The sequence below is a fragment of the Neopelma chrysocephalum genome, unplaced genomic scaffold (genome assembly GCF_003984885.1).
Source record: "Neopelma chrysocephalum unplaced genomic scaffold, ASM398488v2 Primary Assembly neopelma1_119, whole genome shotgun sequence".
Taxonomy (NCBI): domain Eukaryota; kingdom Metazoa; phylum Chordata; class Aves; order Passeriformes; family Pipridae; genus Neopelma; species Neopelma chrysocephalum.
In genome coordinates, this window is record NW_020897781.1 from 7,247,806 (window position 1) to 7,260,139 (window position 12,334).

General features: G+C 42.8%; 1 protein-coding gene across 1 annotated transcript in view; it reads left to right on the plus strand.

Annotated features, from left to right (window-relative positions):
- The window catches only part of NFATC2 (nuclear factor of activated T cells 2), an 84,609-nt gene extending 72,617 nt beyond the window's left edge, over nt 1-11,992 (plus strand). The window contains exon 10 of the mRNA XM_027697431.1: nt 10,923-11,992. Coding sequence (XP_027553232.1) covers nt 10,923-10,978 — 56 coding nt within the window. The 3' untranslated portion in view covers nt 10,979-11,992. The remainder of the gene's footprint in view (nt 1-10,922) is intronic.
- Nucleotides 11,993-12,334: the final 342 nt, after the last annotated feature.

Sequence of the window (12,334 nt, forward strand, 5' to 3'; positions counted from 1 at the left end):
CTCTAGTCAGATGAGATCATATCAAACGTAAGCAAGTTTTGTCTTTATTTTAGGCAAGAGGGTGTTTTATCACGCTGTGGTTCCAAAGCCTTCATTGTTAGGTTGGAATTCACCCAGGAAGTGTAGCAATGGGTGGTTAAATGCAAAGTAATAGGTTCAATATGAGCCCCACATACAGAGCTTGTGAGCTGGCTGTGCAAACTCGTGTGGAGAGGAGAACGTTGTCACACAGCTGGTGAGAACTTGGGAGTGATTTGGACTGTCTTGCCAGGTACTCACAGCATCTTGCACTGTGCCCCTGAGACACTGCCATGAGCACAGGATTTTGCCTCCTGCCTGGGCTGTGTGGGGATGCATGCAGCCCTCAGACCTCACAGCTGGAAAATTTGGGATGGCTCATCATTAAATCCTGGAAAGGATTCCCTGGGGCAGTCTCTTTGGGTGGTTGTTCCTACATCTTGATCTGGAATTGGGATGGGAGATCTGGAAGTAATCGAGGGCTGATTTCTGAACAAATGTAGGTTTTTGCTGTTGTGCTGAGGTTGGAAATTGCCCAACCTCAATAGCACCGGGTGCACTTCAGCTGAAGGGGAGTTACCCCACAGCTACTGGACATCAAGGGGCTCAGTTCTAGTTCTGGTAATTGATTCCTTTCCTTTCCTTTCCTTTCCTTTCCTTTCCTTTCCTTTCCTTTCCTTTCCTCTTTCCTTTCCTCTTTCCTTTCCTCTTTCCTTTCCTTTTCTCGAGAATGAAAGTCTTCTTGTTCATGCCACTGATGCAGATTGAAAGTTTGAAGTCTTTGGATGATGCATGTACATTTTTCTTGTTCTCTCAAGCTACTTACTGTCAGATGTTCCTGGCCTTCTTCAGGTGAGATGCAAAGCCAGTTGCAGTAACTGCTCCCCATAGTCTTTTGCACTCCTTTTTCTAGTTATAGGTGTCTCTTATAATTAGCTCTGTCTCGTGGTCTCTGATTTATACATATACTCCATAGTATTATATAACATTTTTATTATTAAATTATTTTATGTTAGAAGCCCCAGCACAGATGAGAACTCCATTGTGGCAGATCCTGTGTTGACTCCAAAGGATAAAAAGCAGTTTCTCCCTCAAATGACTTACAGTCAAAGTGCAAAATAAAAGCAAACAGATGGATGTGGGCAGACACACAGTATCTTGTATGTGGCACCTCCTTGACATTATTAGATGTGAATTGTAACACTCTGTCAATAACCACTTAAATATTTAATGGTCTGGATTCTTTCCAGCTGGCTTGGGAGCAGTAACTGTAGCCCCAAAGTTAAGTGCTGGATTCCCATTGCCAGGACCTGTGGAGGCAGTTCCTAACCCAGGGCTCCTCAAACAGCCCTGGCCATGCCGTGTCTAAGGTGAAGGGGGGAAGAATCTTGCCCCAAACACTCCTTTGCTGAAGGATGTGGAGTCATGATAAAAAATAATCTCAGTGCAAGAGTGATACTGTGTGTTTCCCTGGTCAGGGTTGTGCCCACTTGAAAATAAAGCACATAAAAAACCAACGCCTTCTGCACACTCACTGGTGTGAAGTTGTTTGTGAAAGCAGAGTAGTTGGAGGCAGGAGGATATTTGCATGCCTGGTCCAGAGGAGAGCTTAGTTTATTTGGCAGAATTGTTTGTAAGCCACTTGTGCATCTTCCCTGTTACCTTGGGACAGAGATTTTCTGCCAGCTGTTTGCTCCTGAGAACCGGGCTCAAAATTCAGTTCAGACATGTTTGGAGGGAAACCTGGTTTGCTGCAGAGGCCCAGGTTCTGCAAGAATCCACAGGCCCTTCAGTGGGGTTGCTTGCAGAGTAACACACAGCAGAAGATAAGATGCCAGAGAATTAGAGCCAGTGAATAGTTTTGTGGATTAATAGACATAAGCACTAGTGCTCAAGGGAGCTGCCTAAAGGGAAGGGTAATATGGTTTGTTTTCCCTTAATTAAATATTTGTTAAATGGTTTGTTTCCCCTCAATTAAATATTTGTTCTGGTTCTTCCTTTGTGACAGAAATAAAAAAGCAGCAGCATTGCTGTAACTGTTCTTCTGGTCCCACCCCCCAATTATTTCCTGTAAAAAATAGCTTTCTCCCTTCCATTCTCTTTTTTCTCTCTGTTTTTGAATCATGTTGCTGAATGACTCATCCTGCCTCTCAGTAAATAGGTTAAGTCCAGGAGAATGATGAAACTGCAGAGTGACATGTGAATAAATAGTGCTATTGCTCATGTGTTCTCCCTGATGGCAGTTACTGTTTTAGAGGCATTGTGGTGTCTAACACTAATTTCATCAGCTTTTAAACCATGAGGTGCAAGCTATTGGAGGGGAAAATTGTCACCAACCTCCTTTGGTTTTGCTGGGTTTATTGTAAAAGAAATATATCTTCCTACCAATGGCACTGCTTATCTCAGCAGTTCTGTAGCAAATTCATAAGGCCCAAACCACACATGAAAAAGCCAGATGCAAGCCCAGTTCACTCTTGTGCTTTGCAGCAACATCATCAGCTGCCACAGAGTTAAATCAAGGGTTAGGAGTGACAAAATGAAGACTCTTGCCTTGTGTTTCTCAAGCTTCAGTCCATCAACCTAATATTTCTGTATTGCTTTAGCCAACTAATGTGGTCCATGAAATGAACTCCATCCCCTTCTGGTATAAGTTTTTGTGTATTTATTTATCATGCACTCATTCTACTCGGAATATTTTACTTGGTCTCGTTGCATGTAAACTAAAACTAAATACAAACTTCATCTTTTCTCAGTAACTCTCTAACTATCAACTAGAGAGAGCCAACTCCATGACTCAAACACGTGTCCCTTCCCTTGCAGTTGCAGCCAAAACTCTCTGGCATCGGAGAGCTGCAGAATGAAAGTCATATCTAAATATATGTGAGCAGAAAGAAAGTCAGTTAAAAAAAGACTTTGTTATGGAAAGCTACTACAAACCAAATCCACGGTGGCCTGGAGTTCCTCATCACACCCAGGCTGAGCTAGTTTTCCACTTTCAAGGTACTCTTCCCAAAGCAGCTGCTGACACTCATTAGAGGAACTGCACAAAGCCAACTCAGCTTGTTGCAGTCCCTTTATGCCTCCTGTGTAGTGACTAAACAGACCTAAAGGGTTTATCTGATAAATAAACAGGATATTTATCATCATCTTAGCAAACAATAACACAAGAGCTTTTGTTCCATATTCATATAGCTCCCAGAAGGGTCAGCACTGATATTCAGAGCCAGTCCCTTGTCAGGTAACCCAGGAAGGAGATGGGCAGTGCCTGGCACCAGATGCCACCCTGAACACCATCCCTTGGGTTTGGTTTCAGTATCTGCAGTACTTGGACGGGGCACAAAAAGGGTTTGGAGAGGGAGATTTAAAGAAACACCCCGGTTTGATGTGATGCTTCTTCCCATTCTACTCTAAGTACCTGAGCTGCAACCCCTCTAAATGAAGGTCAGGAGTCTGACTCTGTGGATGAGCTCCAAGGGCTGCCCACAGGGATGTGCTGAAGCCTGATGGGGCAAGAGGGAAAGGGCATGAAACTGCTCCTGAAGGTGCCCTTTCCAGATTCACATCTGATGCTGGTTCTCCCTCCAGCTGATGCATAGGCAGGGTTTGCACCTGTCTTAGGATCTTCTGATAAAAAAAAAAAAGATGACTAAACACTGAAATCCATCAAGCAAACAGCAAGAAATTGCTTTTTGTCTTGCTGTTCCAGTCAACAACCTGGAATGAGAAAGCTCATGTGTGTGTGCATGTGTGTCCTGCAAATACCACATAAGCCCAGTTTCCTGATTCATGGAAAAGTTGCCTTGAAAACTCACTGATTTCCAGTAGATTCAGACAGGGATCAAGTGGATTAAATAGCCAAAAGCCCCACAAATGGCACCTATCAGCCTTAGAATTCCTACGTTCAGCTCACTTTAGGGCAACCTTTGGCACGTGTTTCTGCAGGAGAACGGGTCATTTTTGAGCAATATCATTCTCCTGTATATTGTTTGCACTCATATTTCAGCCCTCTTACTACGGGGTCTCAATAAACTGGTCTTCCAGGGAATTACACAACCAGTTAACACCCAATCCTTTTCTTAACTGATTAACTGTGAAAGTCCTCTGGCCATGGAAGTGCAATGATTGTTTACTAATCACTTGCAGGTTTGGGTGCAACTTATTACTGATTTACAAGGTTGTAACCATTTGTGTAACGAGCTGAAGTGAAGCATGGCAGTGTAGTCGAGGCACCCAGCAGCTCTGGGCCTGGCAGGAGAGCAGGCAGAGCTGCACAGGCTGCACCTCACCTCCACTGCTGCAAACTGCTCTGTTTTCCTGCCCTCATAACGGGTCACTTTGCTTTGTGTCACTGAGGAGAGTTTGGCTGGAGAGGGAACTTCTGTCTGAGGGTAATGCATGAATAAGCAAAAACAAAGGGTTGTTTGTCTAAAAAGAAATTATTCAGGCTACCAGCTGTGTGGGGATAACCAGTCCCAGCCTCCAGCAGTCAGTGGCAGCTTCTCACCAGTGGTACCCCAGTGTCTTGTAGGTCGAGACATCCCCAGGCTGAGGATGCTGTGTAGTCTCCTCACTTTAGTTGCTGTACAGCGAAGTCAGAACAGGTCACTGTCTTCAAAGTGCTCTCTGTCACCTTTGTTCATTTAGCTTCCTAATGGAAATACTTAGGGCCTGATTTTTGGAGGTGTTTAGCACTCCAGCGTTCACTGACATTTGTAAATTTAAACGTGTTAGATTAGTAAATTAAATCGTTGCCTGTTGGGATTTTCAGAGTGCCTGAGTGAGCTCAGCACCTCATGGCTGTGGTACTTTGAGATCTAAAGGATCCGGAGTCCCACCTAAGGACTTGAAAACATTCCTGTAGGGACTCCTGAAAATGACTGCTCTCTACTACATCCACACATGGTACGGTGGATACACTACAGAGCATAGGTCATTCTGTGCAGCTCAGCATCATGTCAGGCTGTTTTCTGTTAGCTAAGCATGGATTATTTAAATTCCATGAGTGTGACCTTTGCAGACTTTCTGCCTTTTTCAGAACAAGACAGATCTGTAATAAATCTGGTCCTTCAGGGATGCTTTGGACTTGGCCAGAGCCATTGGCAGGATGATGACAGAGCAGAGGTCCAAGCTCTGGAGTCCCACTGACCACTTTTTCCTGACAGTTTTAAGGCGGTTGTTTTGTAGTGGCTGTTGATCTTTTCTGGAAGTACTCTGACAATAATGAAAGTACTGAGAAAATCCTTAACATTTCTGAGGTGGTGTCACAGAGAGATTTGTGTTTCAAGTACTTCCTCCGTGATGATTTTGATCTCTAGTGCGTTTAGGGCATTGAATTTTTTTTCTAGCAGAAATGCTATCTTTATTTTCTGCTCTTTTCTTGCAGGCACACCCAGCTTCCTGTTAAACATTTTGGGTAGGATAGTACCATAGGTACTGGTCATTTATTTTTGCACCTCACTCTGGAACTGTACTGAGATATAGGGGAAGGATATTTAAATGTCCTGAGTGAAATCCGGATCCTGTGAATCCTGAAGTGTTTAGATATGGATATCAGTTGGGACAGCCTTTAGCCAAAAATATGCATTTTTATTTAGATTCTGTTTTCCATCCGATATCTGGGTTATGTTGTTGAATTCACAGAATAATGTCAAGGGGTTTTGAGTCTATTGAAACTACTGTAGCAAAAATGGATCCTGGGACTTGAATTGCCACTTAGTTTGAGATCAGTAACTTCCAAGAGTTTGCTTAATTAATGGAGATGACCTGGTTGCTGTTGGGCTGGATGGTGTGGAAGAAGTTTATACACAGACTCCATAGATTACAAGCAGGACAGGGAAGAAAAGTTGCAGGGTGTATCTATTGGCATTATTTCAGTAAGGAGTAAACCCTTTTCTTGATGTGTAATTAAATAAAGCTTTATGGCCAAGAACATCTTAGCAGTTACATGTCCCAAATTTCTAGAAAAAAAAGCCTTTTTATTGCTGTTAATTTATAAAACAACCCCACACCCCCAGTATTTTTCCCCAGCATAGTTTTTTGGGTTTGGGCTCCTTGTGCCTTATCCACCAAAGTTCGTATTTACCCGTCAGTGAGTTGCTGTGCTCACATGTGCAAAAGCTGATTTTCCAGGATGCAGAGTATAAAATAGGCTGTGTACTGAGTGGTAGGTTCCAGTCTATGATACGTGGCTGCACAATCCTTGGGAGCCAAGTAAAATATTTATTTTCTATATATAGTCACCTGAAATCCAGCAGCAGAGACACTTCTGAATCTTGCACTCAAAACTTAGTTTTTAAGAAGCAGTTTTTGCTCCTTAAAATCGCAATTCTTTTTTAAATTTCCACGTGGTTTTGCAGAAGTGCCAAATGCTTTCGTGGTGATTTCAAACGAAATTTAAAGAGATTAGACAGGAAAAAATGAAGCAGAATTTCTTTTTTTGTGAGGAAAAAAAATCACCTTATTTGTGTTTGAAGCAAAGACTGTAACTTTCACGATTTCTTTGCGCATCTTTCCTGCTCTGTAAAATTAAGGCAAAGTCTAATTTGCACAGCCACTGTGGTTAGATCTCGTAATTAAAAGGGGCAGACTTTTGGTCTGGCATAAATGTATTGTATCTTACTTGGGCCACTGAGGTGATAAAGGACCTGACTTTTGCAAAAGGCAGTGACTGGTCTTTGACCTGATGTACCAGTTGCAGGGACCTCCTGTGCCTCCGAAGTCTCAGATCGAATTATCAGCATTTCACATGTTTTGTCGTCAATTTAGGAGTTGTAATTTTTGGCATATTCATTTTTAGATAATACCAGTCGAGAAAAGAGGGGGAAAAAAGTAAAATCTAGTGCTGGATCTGAGCAAGCAGAAAGGTCAGCGGTTCAGTTCTGCCTTATGTATTGTGTGTGCTGAAATGTCCTTTTAATAAAATAAACCACAAAATGAAAGAGTAGCTGAAAGCTGTAACATTTGACCGTGCAACATAGGTCAAAAGTTACCTTTTTTTCTCAAAAATGGTTTTGCAAATCTTTTTCAGAGCTGATAGATACACACCTTAGCTGGATACAAAACATTATATGAAAAAGAATGACTGTGATCTTTGATCCAAGCAATCAAAAAGAAAGGTAATTGGTATTTTTCTGCCTTTTCTCCAGCTGTGTGTTTCTCTTAACCTTTATTTATTTATTTTTTCCAATTAAAAAGTCATGCCCCTTTTTATTTGGCTTAAAGGGTTTAAAATCTTATTTATTTAATTTTTTTTTCGTTCTTTTTCTTCCCCACTTGTGAACCACAGAACTGTCCTGAAGTAGCTGGGGCCTGGTGGGCAGGGAAGGAGAGATGGGGCTGTGCATGCTGGGCTAGAGCATCCTGTCCTTCCCAGGCAGCAGCTGGACCCACAGTAGGACTGTGGTTTGCCTGGTCACGTTTTGGGGGCACAATACAAATCCAGGGTTCAGCTTTCTTCCCCAGCCCCTGTTATTCCATTAGTTCCTCCTCACGTGCCTTGTGTTTACTTTGCATGTCAAAACACTTCTTGGGTGGGTCAGTGGAGCAGACATGGACTATTGCAGGAATATTGCAGGATCCCTGCCCGCTGCAGGGAGGAGCCCACTGGGGCTGAGCTTTGCCCCCTCTGATGAGCCCCTCGCTCTTGCAGGATCCCCAAAGTGAAGAGGTTACAGACACCCTACTGCACATTCCTTCTGGTGCTTTTTTTTCATTTTACATGAGAAACAAGCAGCTGTAATTGTTGCAATACAATAAATGAGACAACTAAAGTGCCTTAACATATTATCAGGTGAAAGTGTTAACAAGAAAATTTAAGTTTTCACTTGTTTATATATTCAAAATATATTCCAAGTGCATCACTGCCATGGGTGTAGTACTGTGGCAACATCAACCTCGTTGGTGTTATTCCAGACAGATCCATGGGACAACACTGGTGGAGCTGTCACTTGGGTGTGTGGCTGTGTGTGCACACAGGCAGAGGGGGGTGTGCACGTATAGAACCAACTACATGTATAGAATGAATTACATGTATAGAATGAATTACATGTATAGAATGAATTACATGCATAGAATCAGTTCCATGTACAGAACCAATTCCAGGGAGCCTGACTCCCTGCCAGCTGAACTGGGGGCTGTTTCTGTCTCTGGACTACCTGGTGGAGCTCGGTGTTTAATACAACCCACTGTCATCCTGCGAGTGAACACGCTCCAGATTTCCATCTGAGGGGATGTGAATTAGAGGCTTAAATGTCTTTGAGGCCTGGAGCCTGAGAGACTGACTCTGCCCCATCAAAGCTGAGCAATTAGGGGATCACAGACATCCTCCCATGATTCCAGCAGCCTCTGCAGTGTCTGGTGGGGTCTCCAAGCACTGGGGCAGTTGTTGTGCTCGTACAACAGTAGTGTAACAGAGGATATGCTGAAGGGATTCAGTGCCAACCTTGGTCTGCATGGCTGATGTCAACTGTAATTTCAATATCCTTTTTTATGATTTAATCTTTCGTTATCTTAACATATGTCCTTGTGACCCCATTTAATCATTAAACATATCAATAGCTCCAGAGCAGCCACACTCCAGGCACCTTAAACAACAATATTTTGTTTATTAATCACATCATCTCCATTTCCTCTCAGCTAGAAATGAGCAAATAATGAGAACTGATACTCGAGCTACATTTTAACCATGCTACTAAAAAAAGATAGATGGGAGTTCAGAAGAGCAAGTTCAGCACATGATCTCGGCTTCCTCTGAGGTTTAGATAGGTCTCAGTTTGCTGATTTTGTTCTGTTGAAACCCAAATCTATTGGATTATGCCTGGATCTGGATCCACGTGCTCCCAAATCACAAAGATGTGTGATTTCACTAAGCTTGGCCTGGAGGTGACCGCAGCTGGGAGAGAGATGCTTGCCTTGGAATCCATTCCTGTTACATTTATATATTCATTAGATTTAGGGACTCTGGTTGTAGATCAGGACTTTTAGTGCAGGGACAAGCACTGACTTACACCTTTCACTCAGAGCTCCCAGACTACAGTTGTCCAGCTTAAACTGCACCCAACACTCCCCTCCCCACTTGGGTTTAGGTGAAATTCAGGGTGACTACAGGACCTTCAGGCCAAGTGATCCCAGGGAGCTCTTGTCATTCAGGTGTCTCCAACAGAAATCCACTTTGCCACCTGTACGAGCTCACAGGGAGCAATCTCAGTCCTGCAGCCACTCCGTGGGGTTCTTGTTTCATACTGTTCCCTGCAACCTTTTAGCTCTGTTCAGAGTGCAGTCCCCCTATAACCTCAGCCCACAGAACCCACTGCTGACCTTCAGTGCAGCACACAGCAGGGAAAGTGAAGTTTGCAGGCTGAGTCAGCATTTGCCCACACCGTCCAGCCAGGGAAACAGAACCAAATCTGGACCCCTGAAAAGCCTGTAGGTTTAGTAAACTCAATTATCTGTTCATGTTTCTCTTGTATTTAACCCTTCCTCGATATGATTGCTGGCTCTGATATTTCCATTATTGTATTAAATAAAAGGAAATTCATATATGGTATTTTTGGTCCACTGGCTGCTCAAACAAACGTGTCGATAAATAAATCAGCCTCCAGCCTCAGCCCACTTGTTTTTAGAAAGGAAATGACCCTGTAAGAGTGGGTGCCCATTTCTTTTGCCTCACTGCTATTTTTAGCTGAGGCTGTGAAAAATTTCCATTGAAGACCTGCTCCTCTCATTTCCTGGGTAGAGCAAACAGGAAGCTCTGACTGAGCTGGAGGAGGTTTTGGCCTCAAAGTGGACCAACCTCACCTCCCTCTGGTTGCTCTCTTGCACTGCAGAGCAGCACCACACCAGAGCCCCACAGATGGGCTTGGTTTGCAAGAACTCACCCCAGGGGCTGGTAGAAGCCAGCAGGTGATGGTGGCAGGTAGAATGTTGGGCAGCAGGAGGACAGGAGTTCTGTCAGCAAGGCTTTTTTGCCCGTGTCATCTCCAAAAGGCACCAATCTGGTTGAAATCAGGCACTTCCCAGCTGGAATTAGAAAGAACTAAACTGTGGGCTGTTGATGGTGGGATTTGTGAGCATGGAGAGATGGGAACTTTCTGCATTTAAGTTCTGGAGAGCACTTAAATTCTAGAGAGAGAATTGTTGTTCCAGGAGGTACCAAAGGGTGCTTTAGGCAAGTAAGAGAGAAAGTTAACAGGAGAGATTGGTTGTTGTATATAACATATAATACTGTTCTGACTTTTTAAACAAAGCTCTTCAATGTCTTCTCTTGAGCTTTATGAACAAGCCTGTCCCAGCTTCTCACAGTATCCTGGTGGTGCATGGAAGTTGCTTATGCTACAGTCTACAGACAAACTATAATAAAAATGTAGAGCAAAGAGAGTTTAGAGTGAGATTATTAAAAAAAAAAAAAAAACAAGAACCACCCAAACACAAACTACACTTCCTCACCTGAATTGCAGTCTCTGTGTTTTCTTCACTGTTCACTGTATTTCCTCCAAACTTGGCCTTTTTTTCTCTTCAAAATAATCTTATTTCAGCCTAGTGAATGTGTTAAAATGCTTAAAGACTTGGAGATTTTTCTTTTTTCCCTTGGGTAAGGGCAATGTCTGTGCCAGAGGGCAAGTGCTGTGTGTGAGGGATGTGGCAGGTACTGGCTTCCCCATGCAGCCTCTCAGGTGTGTTTTATGGAAGCTGAACACAGTGTAAACCCCATCTCTCCACTCCTTCCCCCTTGCCTTCCAAAAATGTGTAGTCTGGGTAAATAGGACTAAAAGTTTAATAAAATTATGTTATGAATGGAGGGGATGTTTTCAGCTTGACAGCAAACTGCTCAAGGATTGCTTTTACTTTCCACTTGTTGTGGGTTTGAAAGTGCTTTAACATTTCCTCCTCTCTCTTTTATTTCACAGTTAACGAAATTATCAGGAAGGAATTTTCTGGACTCCCTGCCAGAAGTCAGACATAGAAGAAGAGATTTGTGAGACAACTTTTACCGAATCCTTCCATAACTGACCTCTTAGGTCCTTCCAGTGCCCCTGCAACCTCCAGCTTCCTTTACAGTTCATCTCAATGCAAGGAACAATGTATTGGCATCAAGTGACAGCCTTGACTAAGCAACTTGCCACCTCTCTCTGTAAACACCGAGAAGGACACCCTTCCTTTCCTCCAAAGATTGTATTGTTCTCATGTAACAGAGCATCTGTCTGAGGAAACACTTCAAGCCTGCTGCAAAATATCTATGTATTGATCTATCTTAGTGCTGAGGGAGAAGTGATCTGTCACTCCTGAACCACACAAAGCAAGGGAGGTCGTGCATTAGAGCTTATTTGGGTGGGGTGGGAAATGGGGGAAGAAAGAGTAATATATTCCATAAAAGAATAACATGGTTTGCAGGTCACTAGCAAGGACTTGCCCTCCAGGTCTCAAAGCCCTTCTGAGAAATTTTATTATTGTAGGAAACTGAGGCAACCCAAACTTGCTCGGCCTTTATCCAACCTGGGATCAAAAGCCATTTTCTTCTGACTCTGAGCACTGTGATTGGTATTTCAAACAGTAAATGTCAGCTGAATCCAGGAATTTTCTTCATTTTTCATGTCAGACTGGATAGGAATTTGAAGGAGAGGGATTCTCACCGAGAACCAGTGAAAAAGAACAATTCAGCAGTTGCAACACCTGTTCCAAGGTAAAATAAACCCAGATAAAATAGAGATTAATATCTAGGAGTCACAGTAAATCCAAAGATTTTATGATTGATCCTTATTAATATTTAGGCAGTGTATGAACACAACTTAGATATTTTGTCTCTAACAAATTGTTGCTGTTTCTTTTCATGTAGAACCTGCTATTGGCCTGTAACTTGTCTGATTGTCTCATTTAGCAGCTGGAACATTTAATCACCCCGAGCTGCAGAGGAAAATAATTGCATCCTACAGAAGCCATACATTCCATAAAAAATATACACTTACTTATATTCACCTTGTCTCTTTAGCTTTGCAAAGCTACCAGCAATCTCTGGAAAAGTTACATTTCCACGTGAGTTAGTATTTTGTTGTGTTTTGCTTCATGTGTTAGAGTAGATTGTGCTGACACTGCTTATCACAATACCAGGTAACCGCTGCCACCTGCAGTTGTGCATCTACAATCAGAACACTTTGGAGTGTCAGTGCCTCCACTGTGGGATAAAAGTGGGATTATCCTGAGTGGATAATCGATGTGCAGTAAAAAGCAGCCGTAATATTTTAGGAAATAAGGTTTTATAAATGAGGAACGCTGATACTTTTAGGAGCGTGGAGCCTGCTCTCTATTCTAAAAAGCACAGTGA